The 15152-nt window shown below is 53.0% G+C and overlaps 1 protein-coding gene across 2 annotated transcripts in view; it reads left to right on the top strand.

Moving 5' to 3' along the window:
* The first annotated feature begins 861 nt into the window (after window positions 1-861).
* The window catches only part of RAP1GAP2 (RAP1 GTPase activating protein 2), a 793228-nt gene continuing 778937 nt past the window's right edge, over window positions 862-15152 (top strand). The window contains exon 1 of one of the 2 annotated variants that reach the window (XM_069227007.1): window positions 862-1292. In XM_069227007.1, coding sequence (XP_069083108.1) covers window positions 1186-1292 — 107 coding nt within the window. In that variant the 5' untranslated portion in view covers window positions 862-1185. The remainder of the gene's footprint in view (window positions 1293-15152) is intronic. The other variant, XM_069227008.1, reaches the window with a different exon arrangement.

Below are 15152 nucleotides of genomic sequence, written 5' to 3'. Positions count from 1 at the left end.
CAGTACTGAGCTTCAGCCAGTCAGGCATCTTCAGTCCTGAGCTGCAGCCAGCCATGCAAACTCATTCCTGAGCCGCAACCATGAATCCTCAGCCCTGAGCTGCAGCCAGCCATGCATCCCCAGTCCTTAGCTGCAGCCAGCCATGCACCACCATTCCTGAGCTGCAGCCAGTCATGCACCCTCAGGCCTGACCTGCAGTCGGCCTTGCACCCCCATTCCTGAGCTGCAACCATGAATCCTCAGTCATGAGCTGCACCCAGCCATGCACTCTTAGCCCTGAGCTACACCCAGCCATGCACTCTTAGTCCTGGGCTGCAGCCAGCCATACACCCGGGTCCTGGGCTGCAGCCAGCCATCCACCCGAGTCCTGGGCTGCAGCCAGCCATGCGCCCGGGTCCTGGGCTGCCGCCAGCCATGCACCCGGGTCCTGGGCTGCAGCCAGTCAGGCACATGAGTACTGAGCTGCAGCCAACCATGGATATTCAGTCATGAGCTGCAGCGATCTTAGCGCTCCCATCCCTGGGCTGAAGCCAGCTATGCACCCCCAGTCTTGGACTGCGGCAAGTCATGCACCGCGAGTACTGAGCTGCAGCCAGGCATGGCATGCATCTACTGCCCTGAGCAGCAACTGGTATTGCTCCCTCAACCGGAGGGGTGCAGTCATGCACCCTCGGCTTGGGCTGCAGGAACCCACGCGTCCTTATCCTGAGCACCAACCAGCCATGCCCCCTCCCTCATCCATCCTGGACTGGGGCCACCCACTCCCTCCCTCCGCACGTTTTGGTAAAGTTAATATGTCACCCAGCAGGGCTGGTGCTGGGAGGGTTGTGTGCCCCCGGCAGCGCCCGCCTGACCTGTGCCAGTTCTTCTCAGGTACCAAGCAGCAGAGGCTGGCAGGCGGGGCGCACTCCGCGCGCTGCGCACCTCGTGCCCACAGTCCGCACCTGAAACTTGAATGGGGGCGGCCCGACCCTGAGGAGGGGGTCAGGGCCGGCCTGTGCACTCACTGGGGAGATGCCTGCAGCCCGGCAACCCTGCGGAGGCGGCGCCGGGGCTCACGGCACCGGGGGACGGAGCCGGGGCAGGTGACTGGGAGGAGGCGCCTGAGCGCGGAGCCGGCTGCCGTCCCGCGGCTCCGGAGCGGCTGTGCAGTGCCGACCCTGCCTCCGCCTGGAGCTCCCGACCATGTCGCAGCCGGCGGACAGGATGCAGTCCAAGAAGGCTGGGATCCGAGCCGCCGTGGTGCTCATCGGGCTGCTGCACAAGTCCAGGAGGCTGAACCGGGAGAGGAGGTAAGAGTCCGGGCGGACAGGGGCGCTGCGCCTTCCCAGGTGTCCGGGTCCACCACTGGCTGCTTGTGTGGAGTGAGGCTCTGTTCCTTCCCAGGTGTCCGGGTCCACCACTGGCTGCTTGTGTGGAGTGAGGCTCTGTTCCTTCCCAGGTGTCCGGGTCCACCACTGGCTGCTTGTGTGGAGTAAGGCTCTGTTCCTTCCCAGGTGTCCGGGTCCACCACTGGCTGCTTGTGTGGAGTAAGGCTCTGCGCCTGTCAGTGAGCCCTACACCTGTACTGAGGCGGCCTGTGTGGAGAGGGGCTCTGCGCCTTCCCAGGTGTCCGGGTCCACCACTGGCTGCTTGTGTGGAGTAAGGCTCTGTTCCTTCCCAGGTGTCCGGGTCCACCACTGACTGCTTGTGTGGAGTAAGGCTCTGCGCCTGTCAGTGAGCCCTACACCTGTACTGAGGCGGCCTGTGTGGAGAGGGGCTCTGCGCCTTCCCAGGTGTCCGGGTCCTCCCCTGGCTGCTTGTGTGGAGAGGGGCCCTGCGCGTTCACATGTGCTCTGGTCCGTCACTGGCTGCTTGTGTGGAGAGGGGCTCCGCGCGTTCACGTGTGCTCTGGTCCTCCACTGGCTGCTTGTGTGGAGAGGGGTTCTGTACCTTCACAAGCATCCTGTTCCTTCACGGGCTGCCTGTGTGGAGAGGGGCTCTGCGCCTGTCATTGAGCCCTACACCTGTACTGAGGCGGCCTGTGTGGAGAGGGGCTTTGCGCCTGTAACTCAGCCCTGCACCTGTACTTGGGCTGCCTGTGTGGAGAGGGACTCCGCACCTATAACTGAACCTTGTCCTGTACTGGAGCTGCCTGTGTGAAGAGAAAATCTGCGCCTGTAGCTTAACCTTGGTCCTCCTATACTGGGGCTTACTGTGTGATGAGAGGGGCCCTGCGCCTTCTAAGCCCCCCAGTCCTGCCCTGGTTTCATACAATAAGAAGGGGTCTGCGCCTGTAATTGAACCCTGGTCCTTCACATGCTGCCTGTGTGACGAGGGAGGTTCTACACCTGTCCCCGAGTGCTGGTCCTTCACGGGCTGCCTGTGTAGAAAGTGGCTCTGCGCCTGCCCCCCTGTTCTCGTCCTGCACTGGCTACCTGTGTGGAAAGGGGTCTCCGCCCACCCGACTGCCCTTGTCTTTCACTGGCTGCCTGTGTGACAAGAGGGGTTTTGCGCCTGTCCCATGTACCAGTCCTGCAGTGACTGCCTATGTGGAGAGTGGATCTGTGCCTGCCCCGGTGTTCGCGACTTGCACCGGCTGCCTGTGCGGAGGTGGTCAGCCCTGGTCCTCCATGTGTCATGAGATGAGCCTTGCGGCTCTACTCACTTCGTTCTAGTCTTGAACTGGGGCTGCCTGTGTAATTAAAGGGTATCTGTGCCTGTCCCCTTGTTTTCTTGCACTAGCTGCCTGTGTGGAGAAGGGATCTGTGCCTGCCTTGCGTCCTGGTTTTGCACTGGCTGCTCCTGTAATGAGAGTGCTCTGCGCTTGTCCGCGTGCCCTGGCCCTGTATTGAAACTGTGTTTGTGTGGAGGGCGGTGTGCCTATCCCAGGCCCTCTCTGATTGCGCGCTGACTGCCTGTGTGTGAAGATGGGATGCGACTTCACTGAGGAGGGCTCTGCGCCTCCCCCGTCCTGTGCTGTCAGTCCATGAGGGGAGATGTGCTGCGCTCTTGTACTTGTGCCCTGGCACGCACAGCCTGTGCCAACAGAGGGGCCGTGCTCCTGCCTCGGTGCCTCTGTCCTGCACTGGCTGCTTGTGTGATGAGGGGGAGGGGGCTCCGTGTCTGGCCCCGTCTTGTCCTGCCTGTCGTGAGAGGAGATGGGCTGCGCTTTTGTACTTGTGCCCTGGCACGGACAGCCTGTGCCAACAGAGGGGCCGTGCTCCTGCCTCGGTGCCTCTGTCCTGCACTGGCTGCTTGTGTGATGAGGGGGAGGGGGCTCCGTGTCTGGCCCCGTCTTGTCCTACCTGTCGTGAGAGGAGATGGGCTGCGCTCTTGTACTTGTGCCCTGGCACGCACAGCCTGTGCCAACAGAGGGGCCGTGCTCCTGCCTCGGTGCCTCTGTCCTGCACTGGCTGCTTGTGTGATGAGGGGAAGGGGGCTCCGTGTCTGGCCCCGTCTTGTCGTGATGCGCTGCGCTCTTGTACTTGTGCCCTGGCACGGACAGACTGTGCCAACAGAGGGGCCGTGCTCCTGCCTCGGTGCCTCTGCCCTGCACTGGTTGCCTGTGTTTGATGCAGGGCTGTGCATCTGACCGTGCCTGTGCTCCCCCCCCCACCCCCCCCCCCCGGAGCAGAGAGCCTGTGCACGAGCCCCTGCTCCTTGGACCTGTGCTGGCTGACTCTCAATAGAGGGACTCTGCTCCTACCCACTGCGCTTGTTAGGTATCGGTTGCTCCTGTGAGGAGAGGGACCCGTCGCACCTGTAACTGTCCTGCCACCTCACTATGTGCCCGTTCCTGCGCTTCACCCCCCTCTGCACCTGCCGCTCATCCCACTGTGTCCCCGGGGGCGGAAGGGGGCAGCGCGTGCCGCTGCGCCCCGGGGCGCATGTGACTGGTGTGGTTGCGCCCTCGCCTCTCCATGCGCCCTGCGGTGCCCTGACTCCCAGAGGCGCGCGGGACTTGTTTCTGGGTCCCGTCTGCACGCTGGCTGTCCACGCGCCTGACTTTAGGACCTTGGCCAACCAAGTTCTCGGATGGGTCCTGCGCTTGTCCGTGCGCCCTGCTGTACTTTCTGGCCCTCAATTTTCAGCAGAGGGGCTCAGCACCTGCCCAGGGCCCTGCCCTGGCTGCCTCAGTGCCTGTTTACGCGCCATTATCTGTCCTGCGGGGAGGCGTACCCCCTGCACTGACCGCCTCTGTCCCTGTCTGTGACCCTTGTAGTAACCCCTGGCTCTGTTTTCCGCGGAGGGACGCAGAGTCGCCCCTGCACTGGCTGCTTCCGTGTCCTTTTACACGCCATATTCTACCATACCAGATGTCCAATCCCTGCACTGACCTCTCCTGCCGCTGACCACGACCCCTGTAGTACCCTCTGCCTCTCAGCTTCAGCACAGGGGCTCGACACTTGCCCATGGGCTGTGCCCAGGTACTGCCTGCCTCTGTTCATTTCGCGCTCCATTCCGCACCCTGCTGGCCCCCAGTTTCCGGAAGAGTCCTGGTCCCGTACTGACCGTCTCCGCGCCTGTCCATAGGCCTTATGGTACTCCTTGGCTACCAGTGTCCAGGAGAGGGGGGCTTGACATTGTACTGACCGTCTCCGCGCCTGTCCATAGGCCCTGTGTTGCCCCGCTGGCCCCCAGTTTCTGGGAGAGGGGTGCTGTCCCTGTGTTGACCGCCTCCGCACCTTTCCATGGGCCCTGTGGTGCCATCTGGCTACCAGTTTCCAGTAGCTGTATATCCACCAGCAGGGGGGCTCAGCACTTGTTCCTGGGTCCAGTCCCTGTACTGACCGGCCGTGTGCGCAGACGGGCGGTGGCCCTCTCCGTGCGCACTGCTCCCATCCAGCTGAGTGCTAACTTGACGGGGCTCTGCGGCTGCCCATGTCATCGAAGTAACTGTGTGCGTGCGCAGTTCAACCTGCCATCCCTGGCCTGGCTGTCAGACTGGGCATGAGAGCGGCTATTCAGTAGACCTGCTCCTGGGACAAGAACCTGCCACTGTTCTCCCTGGTGCCATAGGTGCCAGTGTGAGAAGGGCCAGTCGGGTGAGAAGAGTTCTGGATTCCATCTGACTAGGGCAGCTCTGGAAGGCAACCTTACCCCGGTGCTCTGAAACCAGTCTGTGTAGGAGAGAGGTCATTGGCCAGCAGCTGTCTCCCCTGGTGCTGAGGGTTCCCCACTGAGGAGATGGACTTTGAATGCCAGTCTGAGGAGATGAGCTCTGGATGCCATTCTGACGGGAGAGTTCTTTAATGCCAGGTTGAAGAGAGGGCCTATGCATTATCAGTCTGAGGAGAGGGGCCCCGGATGCAGTCCGAGCAGAGGGCCTTTGGATGCCAATCTGAGGAGAGGGGCTCTGAATGCCAATCTGAGAGTGCTCAGGGTGTCATTATCAGGAGAGGGTCTCTGAATACCTGCGTGAGGAGAGGAGCCCTGGATGCCAGTCTGACGAGACGAGTGATGGATTGTGGATGCCAGTTTGGAGGAGAGAGTCTGGATGCCAGTCTGAGGAGAGGGACTTTGAATAGCAGCTTGAGCGTGTATGTGTGTTTGTTTAAATGTTTTACTGTTGGACAGGTGTCTGGATCATTCCTGCTTTCTTGGTGACATTGTTGCATGTCTGTATCGCAGAATGACTTTGAGCACCCGCCCCTCTTGCTTCCCAAGATGCCAGTCTGGAGACGGGCTCTCACATACACGTTTTTTTAACCCCAGTATTTTCGGTGCCAGCCAGTCTGAGAAGAGATGCTCTGGGCAGCGCATGTACTCTCTCCTAAATATTGAGAACAGAGGCTCTGAGCTATATTTCCCCAAGAACCATACGGGGGAGGGTGGGGAGCTCCGTTTGTTAGTGTAGGCTGGGTGAGGGGCTCTGGACCCCTTCTCTCTGTTTACTTTGGTAGTACTGTGCGGACAGCGATTCTGGGCTCCTCCTGTTCCACGAGGCATCCCGGGTGTGGTGGTTCTGGGGTACTCTAGAATGTGTCTCCCTGTTGGCTGTGCTGCCAGTCTGAGTACAGGGGCCCCGGACCTCCCATTGCCTCTCCCGGACTCCCGGTGCCGCTCTGAGGAGGTGGGCTCTGGGGATCGACCTGCTCACCTTACGGCTGGACGCATTTCAGCTCTGGACCTGTTCTCCCTGACGGTTCAGATGCCAGCCCGATGGCTGAGATCTTCCGGGCGCTCTCCGTACTCCCTAGTGCCTTGAAGCCCGGTCGGGCAGGAGAAAACGTGCAGCCGCAGACCTGCGCATTTCATGGGTGTGCCAGAGGGGTGACTCTGCCCACCTGTGACTGACATAATCCGTGCACGTGAATGTGCATTTCTACCAGTGGTTAATTTGTAAATAAAAACGTGCGGTGCCCAAAGCCCTTCCCTAAAACACGCGGCTGCTGCAATTAAATGTGGGAGCATAGAATACTGAGGCAGCTAATCCTGAAGCCATCTTGGGCCTCTTTAGTCCATTTACAGCCACTCCCTGTCCCTTTAGCTCACTCTCGCAGCTTTTTTGCTTTCTCCCATTGTGACACTTTTTCGTTTTTCTCTTCCTCCATCTTTCCCATGTGTATCTTTTGCTCGCAGTAAATGCTTGAGGCAGAAAAATAAGTGCCGGCCCTTAAAAATAAGTGTCGGTGCCCGCACCGGAAACCACCGGATCAAATTAAGCACTGGTTTCTACTAAAACAAACCCAGTGCTTTCTCGGATTTAAAGTCCGAAATGTTGTGTTGTTGAAGCCTGCAGCACCTCCTCGGACGTTAGCATTTTCCTGACGGTCGTGGAGGGTGCCCAACAACAGCGGATAGTGCAGGGTGGAGCGCCCCTGCCGCGCCTATGGGAAACTCCCAACAGCCTGCCCCCTCCGCCTCCCCCCGCTTCTGATTTAATTTCACATTCACGGTTTCAGTATTTCGAAACGCATTTTCAGTTTATTTGCATTTTGAGTCTGACTTTGACAATTCAGTGTTGCTTTCAAGCGGATCTTCAGTTTAAAAAGTCGCATTTTGATTCAGCGCCCATGAGAAGAATGTGGGAAACTGAACACGAGTGTATATCGACAGATAATGTTTGAGAACTATTTTCGCAAACAGCGTTCACGCAGTGCGTTAGCATCCTGTCAGGCGGATAATCTACGATGCGTCTCTGGAGAGATCTCTTACCTGCGGTTACAGGGTGTGCGCACTATGCGGTCATTTCACTAGTTCAAAGAACCAGCCCGTTCCCGCGTCCCTGTGGTAAAACCGGAGAATGGTGGGACTGGGCACTCATCAGCGCTCCTGCCCTGATAAAGGCAGCTAAGAGGCCTGGGTGGAATTTCTAATTATGCTCGAGTAGTCGGAGTAATTTCGTTAATTACGCATTACTGTTGTGATACGAAACACCAAAATTACGCAATTACTTCAATTTGAGTAATTTGGGGCGTGGGGGAGGGGGATTCTACCGAAGGAGCACAGGAAGCACAGGAAGCACAGGAACAGAGAGCGAGAGGCTGCCGGCTAATGTTGTTCATATTCTGTAACATTTATTGCTATTTTCTAACCTCATAATGCATCCTCGGGACCATTTTGGATGCAAGGGTATCTCTTGCACTAAGAAAATAGCGCTAAATGCTTGATTCCACCTCTCGCACCATTGCGCATAATTACAAGCAGTTTTGCGGTAATTATGAGTAATAACGCTAGAGGGAACAACACCACTTATGCCCACCCCTAGAAAGTATATCAAGTGAGATTTAAAGGGACTGCTTTGTCAGTTTCCAATTAAAAGCATCTGCACAGGGAAAGGTGAAATATGTTGTTTTAGCAAGTTGTGGGTTGTCCTTAACAGACAATCTGGAATGTCGCATCATTAGATGATATCTGCTTTGGAGACATTTTGTGACACCCACCATACATGCCCTTAAGACAGTGATCCACTATTACCCAGGCAGGCAGGTACCCACCCCTCTATTAGCATTCACTCCTCCTTTAAATGGTTAATTTCAGAACACTCTAACATTTAGGTATAGTGTTAGCCAAGACCTTTTGAGTTTCCTAAAATTACATATGCAATATAGTTACTGACTGGAGCTTTCCGACAGCCCTCATCATCCATTGGTCTGTCTTTGTGCCATTCACATTGTAATTCCACCTACTACGGCATGTAAGCTTGGAGCACTGGGTCAGCCCATTTCAGCCATTGGCTTATTTCACTGAGAGTGACCGAATTGCAGTTTGCCTATTCACAAGGAGCACAATCACAAAATTAATTTCCTTCAGTGCCAGAAACAACTGTTGCAATGTGTGCCTTTTGAGACCAAAACATTGTGGGCCCGATTCACAAAGGTAAACTTAGAACAAAAGTCTAACTTTACTATGAGTAAAGTTAGACTTTAGGTCTAAACTTAGACTTTTGGTCTATGTTTACCTTTGTGAATCGGGCCCTTGGCTTGTTTTCATGACGTTTTTCTTAACATTGGTGAGGTCCAACAACTTCTTCTTAAAAAAAAAGGTTTTCAAAGCCCATAGCAAAACAAGCACGGGCAAAACCAAAAGCCTGTCAACCAATGCCAGGTATTTTGTGCATCTTGACATTGATGTGGGAGGATGAACGGAAGGCTCTCAGAGGTGTCAGATTCCCACCCCTACTGTGTCCTTGTGGATGACTCAGTTTGCTCACTTTGAAAGAGCTGAGCCTGGCTCTAAGCATATTATGTGACTGTTAGAAACCAGACTGCCTTGAATTTCCTCTACAAAATAGAAGATAAAGGTTGTGGGCTGCCTAGAGCCCCCGGGCCACTATTTGCAGTCACTTACAGCGTCTTGAGTGCAGGAGCCTTGTACTGACATCACCAGCCATCTTTTAAATGTCATAGCTGAAATTTTATGTCAACATTTACACATATATTAGTTATTAATTATTATCTTGGTTGTTGTCTAGAGTGCCATAACACACACCCATCAAGGAGCTTTTGCAGCCAATTAAAAGAAGCGTGCAGAAAATTCAATTACAGAGACACTGGCGATTGCAGAGAGCTTGGGATAAAATATTTTAGCTTGGGGGGACAATGTTTTGGGAAAAGGCGAATCTTACCTCTTGAGTTCACGATTTGTCAAGTCTTGTAGCACTCTCTGTCAGTTTAATTACTTCTAGGCGTTTCAGGACAAGGTGAGTCTTACCTCTTAAGTTCACGATTTGTCAATTCTTGTAGCTCTCTACCTCAGTTTAATTACTTCTAGGCGTTTCAGGACAAGGTGAGTCTTACCTCTTAAGTTCACGATTTGTCAGTTCTTGTAGCTCTCTACCTAAGTTTAATTACTTCTAGGCGTTTCAGGACAAGGTGAGTCTTACCTCTTAAGTTCACGATTTGTCAATTCTTGTAGCTCTCTACCTCAGTTTAATTACTTCTAGGCGTTTCAGGACAAGGTGAGTCTTACCTCTTAAGTTCACGATTTGTCAGTTCTTGTAGCTCTCTACCTAAGTTTAATTACTTCTAGGCGTTTCAGGACAAGGTGAGTCTTACCTCTTAAGTTCACGATTTGTCAGTTCTTGTAGCTCTCTACTTCAGTTTAATTACTTCTAGGCGTTTCGGGCTGGTTGATTTTCTGGTAGCCGAGTGAAATTATTCAGATAGTTCAAGCCCAGACCCCTGGGGTTAGGAAATTCTCTATCTCTTGCATCAGCCTTGAGAGGGATCTATTTAGTGCTGGTGGCTGGCAGATGAGACATGTCAAGGGTCCGTCGGTGAAGGTGAGGGTTACTTAAAAGGGCAAAGGGTGTAATCATATGTGCAATAATGCTCAACTGTCCAACTTCCTATCCTGTGTGAACATGCTCATGGGAGCCTTGGCTTCTCGTCAGGGTCGGCCCCTCTGCTATGGCAGAGGAGCGTTGCCCCTCTGCTAAAAGCAGAAAAGGAATTGGATAGTAAAATTATTTTATTATCCCTTTATTTTTCCGCTTTCGTAGGGCGGTGCAGGAGCAGCATCCTCCACGTCAGCAAGTGGAGGAGGAGTTGTGGCGAGCTTCTAAGTGCGCATGTCCGTTTGGCCGGCCATCCAAGTCCAGCCCAGCTGACATGCATACTTAGATCTCTCCACCTGGCTGTGTTGCACAGCCGGGTGGAGACCAAGTGCAGTGTCGCACTCCCCCCCTGAGTGGCATTTCTGCCCATTCAGGCCAATCTAGACGCTTCTCTCATGCTGGTAACAGCATGTGAGAAGCATCAGGATTGGGTGGGGAGGGAGGAAGAAGACAAGAGGAAGCTGGAGTGGCGGAACACAGAGGCAGCAGGTACGTTTTTTTGTTTTATTGCACCCCTGTGCCCCTGCTCTGTGTCCTGCCCCCTGCAGCCCCCAATCTGTGAGCTGCACTCACCCCTTCCTGGCAGCAGCTGCTACTGCTTCTAATGTGGCTAATTTTGTCCCAAATCGGGAGTCACGCACATTCTGGGAGGTGGGGAAACCAGATCTATCTCTCTTTACCAGGAATAACATTAGCTGAGGTTGCTGCTACCGAAAGCTGCAGTACGCTCTAGATGTGTGTGACTCCTGCTGCAAGGTCACTGCTACTAAACGATGGCTGCAGCAGGCTCTAGTTGTGTCTGACTCTTGCTACATGTTCACTGCTACTAAATGGCAGCCGCATCAGGCTTTAGATGTCTGTGGCTCCTGCTGCAAGGTCACTGCTACTGAGAGATGGCTGCAGCAGGCTCTAGATGTGTGTGACTCCTGCTGCAAGGACACTGCTACTGAAACAGCTGTAGCAGGTGCTTGACGTGTGTGATTCTTGTTGCAAGGTCACTGTTACTGAAAGACGGATGCAGCAGGCTCTAGATATGTGTGACTCCTGCTGTAAGGTCACTGCTAATGAAAGACGGCTGCAGCAGACTCTAGATGTGTGTGTTACTCCTGCTCCAAGGTCACTGCTACTGAGAGATGGCTTCAGCAGACTCTAGATGAGTGTGACTCCTGCTTCAAGGTCAATGCTACTGAAAGGCGGACAGCAGGCTCTAGATGTGCGTGACTGTTGCTGCAAGGTCACTGCTACAGAGAGATGGTTGCAGCAGGCTCTAGATGTGTGTAACTCCTGCTGCAACATCATTGCCAATGAAAGATGGTTGCAGCAGGCTCTAGATGTGTGTGTGGCTCCTGCTGAAATGTCACTGCTACTGAATTGCAACCGCAGCAGGCTCTAGATGTGTGTGATCCTTGATACGAGGTCACTGCTATTGAATGGCAGCTGCAGCAGGCGCTAGATGTGTGTGACTCCTGCTGCAAGGTCACTGCTTCTGAAAGACGGCTGCAGCAGGCTCTAGATGTGTGTGGCTCTTGATACAAGGTCACTGCTATTGAATGGCAGCCGCAGCAGGCTTTAGATGTGTGTGACTCCTGCTGCAAGGTCACTGCTACTGAAAGATGCCTGCAGCAGAATCTAGATGTGTGTGACTCCTGCTGCAAAGTCACTGCTACTGAATTACAACTGCAGCAGGCTCCAGATGTGTGTGACCCCTGCTGCAACGTCACTGCTTCTGAAAGACGACTGCAGCAGGCTCTAGATGTGTGTGACTCCTGCTGCAAGGTCACTGCTACTGAGAGATGGCTGCAGCAGGCTCTAGATGTGTGTGACTCATGCTGCAAGGTCACTGCTACTGAGAGATGGCTGCAGCAGACTCTAGATGTGTGTGACTCATGCTGCAAGGTCACTGCTACTGAGAGATGGCTGCAGCAGGCTCTAGATGTGTGTGACTCCTGCTGCCAGGTCACTGCAACTGAAAGGCAGATACAGCAGGCTCTTGATGTGTGTCACTCTTGCTGCAAGGTCACCTCTACTGAAAGATGGCTGCAGCAGGCTCTAGATGTGTGTAACTCCTGCTGCAAGGTCACTCCTACTGAAAGGCAGCTGCAGCAGGTGATTAATTTATGTGACTCCTGCTGCAAGGTCACTTCTACTGAAAGACGGATGCATCAGGCTCTACATGTGTCCGACTCCTTCTGCAAAGTTGTTGCTATTGATTGACAACTGCAGCAGGAGCTAGATGTATGTGTCTCCTGCTGCAAGGTAACTGCTCTTGAAAGACTTCTGGAGCAGGCTCTAGGTGTGTCTGACTCCTGCTGCAAGGTCTGCTACCGAAAGACAGCTGCAGCAGGTGCTTGATGTGTGCTGCATCTGCTGCAAAGGTTGCTGCTACTGAATGACATCTGCAGCTGAAGCAAGGTGAGTGCTGCTCCTGCTGCAAGATTAATGCTACTGAATGGCTGCTACAGTAGATGCAAGATGTGTGCAGCTCCTGCTGCAAGATTACTGCTACTGAATGACAGCTACAGCATGCACTAGTGTGTGCTGCCCCTGTTGTTAAGTTGCTGCTACTAAATGACTGCTACAGTAAGCGCTAGATATGTGTGGCTTCTGCTGCAAGGTTACTGTTGCTAAATGAGATCTGCAGTAGGTGTTTGATGTGTGCAGGTCCTAATTCTAGGTTGCTGTTACTGAATGACATCAGCAACAAGAGATAGATGAGCACAGCTCCTGCTGCAAGATTACTGCTAGAGTATGGCAGCTGTAGTAGGAGTTAGATGTGTGCATTTCCAGCTGCACGGTTACTGATACTCAATGGCAGCTGCAGCAGCTTCATGATGTGTGCAGCTCCTGCTGCAAAGGTTGCTGTGACTGAATGACAGCTGCAGTAGGAGCTAGATGTGTGCAGCTCCTGCTGCCAGAATACTGCTACTGAATGTCAGCTGCACTAAGAATAAGATGTGTGCAGATTCTGCTGCAAGATGACTGCTACAGTGTGGGAGCTGCAGTAGGAGCTGAATATATGCAACTCCAGCTGCAAGGTTACTGCTGCCAAATGGCAGTTTCAGTAGGAGCTGGATGTATGTAGCTCCTGCTGCAAGGTCACTGCTACCGAATGGCAGCTGCAACAGGAGTTAAATGTGCACGGCTCCTCCTGGAAGGTTGCTGCTACTGAATGACACCTGCACCAGGAGCCAGATGTGTGTGCCTCTAGATGCAAGGTCTTTGACACTGAATGGAAGCTGCAGTGGTAGCTAGATGTGTACAGCTCCTGCTGCAAAGGTTGCTGTACTAAATGGCTGGTACAGTAAGTGCTAGATGTGTGCAGCTTCTGCTGCAAGATTACCAATACTGAATGACAGCTGCAGCAGGTGCTAGATGTGCGCGGCACCTGCTACAAGATTACTGATACTGATTAAGAGCTGCAGCAGGTGCTAGATGTGTGCGGCTTCTGCTGCAAGATTACTGATACTGAATGACAGCTGAGGTAGGTGCTAGATGTGCGCGGCTCCTGCTGCAAGATTGCTGATACTGAATGACAGCTGCAGCAGGTGCTAGATATGCGCAGCTCCTGCTGCAAGGTTGCTGCCACTGGAGGCTGCAGCAGGCACTATGTCTTTGCCCAGAACCTGATGCAAGGTTGGTTGTATTGAATGGCTCTTGCAGCAGGTCGTATACGTCTGCAGCTCCTGCTGCAAGGATGCTTGTCTTTGATGGAAGGTGCAACAAGCGCTAGATATGTGCAGCTCCTGCTGCAAGGTTGCCGTGCTAATTGACAGCAGCAACAGGAGCTCGACGTGTGTGCACCAGCTGCAATGTCAAAGTTACAGTATAAACTGGAGGGCGCGGTGCTTTGTATGAGGGCCCTTGTTAGCAGTTGGCGCCTCCATTCTTGCATTCTAAGCATTCGGCAGCCTGGAGAGATGCAAAAACTCCTCAGCTTCCTATAATGCAGAATTGGAGATGGAAGAGGTAGTTGTTAGGAAACTCCACATGTGGAGCAGGTCAGGTGAGGGACATGGTGATTTGTAAAATACAACCAAACATTGTTATCTACAATCATTATTTTATGTAGTCCATCAGAAGGGTCAAGATAGTGTAGTCCACACCATCAAAGCCTACAAAGAGAAGTAGTCGCCAGCTCTGTCAAAGTGCAACGTATGATCAAAGGCTTCCAGCAGAGGCGTTTCTTAACACTGTCCCCAATTGGATGAGGTGGAAGAGATTCCATGGCAACCAGGTGGTTTTGGCAATTTCCTCCAATCAGTTTATTTCAGAATCTTTGTCTATAACTATGTAAGGTGCAGAGAAGTGCTTATAGGAGGTCGAACTGTGGTATTGCAAGAGAAAACAGCTGACGGTAACTTGCAGGGAAGCTGCAGCACAGTCTGAACGTTTGTTGGGGTGTTACTTTTTGGAAGCCATCATGGGTTTTTGTTGCCAAAGTGTGCTTTGTTCTCACATTAGTGTCAATCTGCGCAATGCTTCTTTGAACATTCTCAGGTGCGCCATGTTTCAGCCAGGTGGGCTTCATTCACATTCTGGAATATTATTCTGCCATTAAATGTTATTGCCAGAGTTTTCAATAAAGTAACACCCCAACAAAGATGGTATCATGACACCTTCACACAGGTGCACATACCTGATTTGCACCTCTTGTCCTGCCTTAGTGGTGAGCAACTTTTCACATACAATTCTTTAGGTTTGAACCATTTTATTATTTTGCAGAATGGACATGCAAAGCATTCGTAATGATCCTGCAAAAGGCAGATACTGTATATAACAATGCATAGGGAGATGTACATACATGCTGCTATATGGAGACAGGAGTTTCTGGTTCTAACCTTGAACTTACAGACAACTTTTAACATATGCAAAACAAACTAAAAGATTCATAGCTATGAGTGATATCAGTGTTACAAACAGGCATATTACATTGCATAAGAGGGATGGAGCAGATGGTCCCACGGAGATCTGTATGTTACTAGAGTGGTATGGTAGTATAGTTGCACCTCCGTGGTGATTTCAGGGCACTAGTTCACTACATTTGTAGTCCGTAATAGTGGGGCTACTTTTGTCCTCAGGTCCCATCTTGGGGGGGGGGGGCGTGACATGCAGGGGGGTGCTAGGAAGCAGGAAGGGGGGGGTTATTATCTTTACCAATGGGGGCACAGTACTCCTTCCCTCTATCATGAAGGTATCTCCCCTAAGGCACTAGCCGTTCACAGTATTCTTGCAGGTCCTGCACATACACACCCCAGCCACTTGCTATTGGGTCCCTGCTTAATCCTCTGGACTCTTCCCATCTAAGTGCAGTTTCTTGCGCTTTACTCCATTTGATCAAGCAGCGCCCCAGAGGGAAAGTGTCGGGAACGTGGGTGATTTCCAACCCATG

This window comes from Pleurodeles waltl, chromosome 3_2 (assembly GCF_031143425.1).
Source record: "Pleurodeles waltl isolate 20211129_DDA chromosome 3_2, aPleWal1.hap1.20221129, whole genome shotgun sequence".
Classification (NCBI taxonomy): domain Eukaryota; kingdom Metazoa; phylum Chordata; class Amphibia; order Caudata; family Salamandridae; genus Pleurodeles; species Pleurodeles waltl.
The sequence above is the reverse complement of the archived record's forward strand: the minus strand, read 5'-3'. Positions and strand labels throughout refer to the sequence as shown.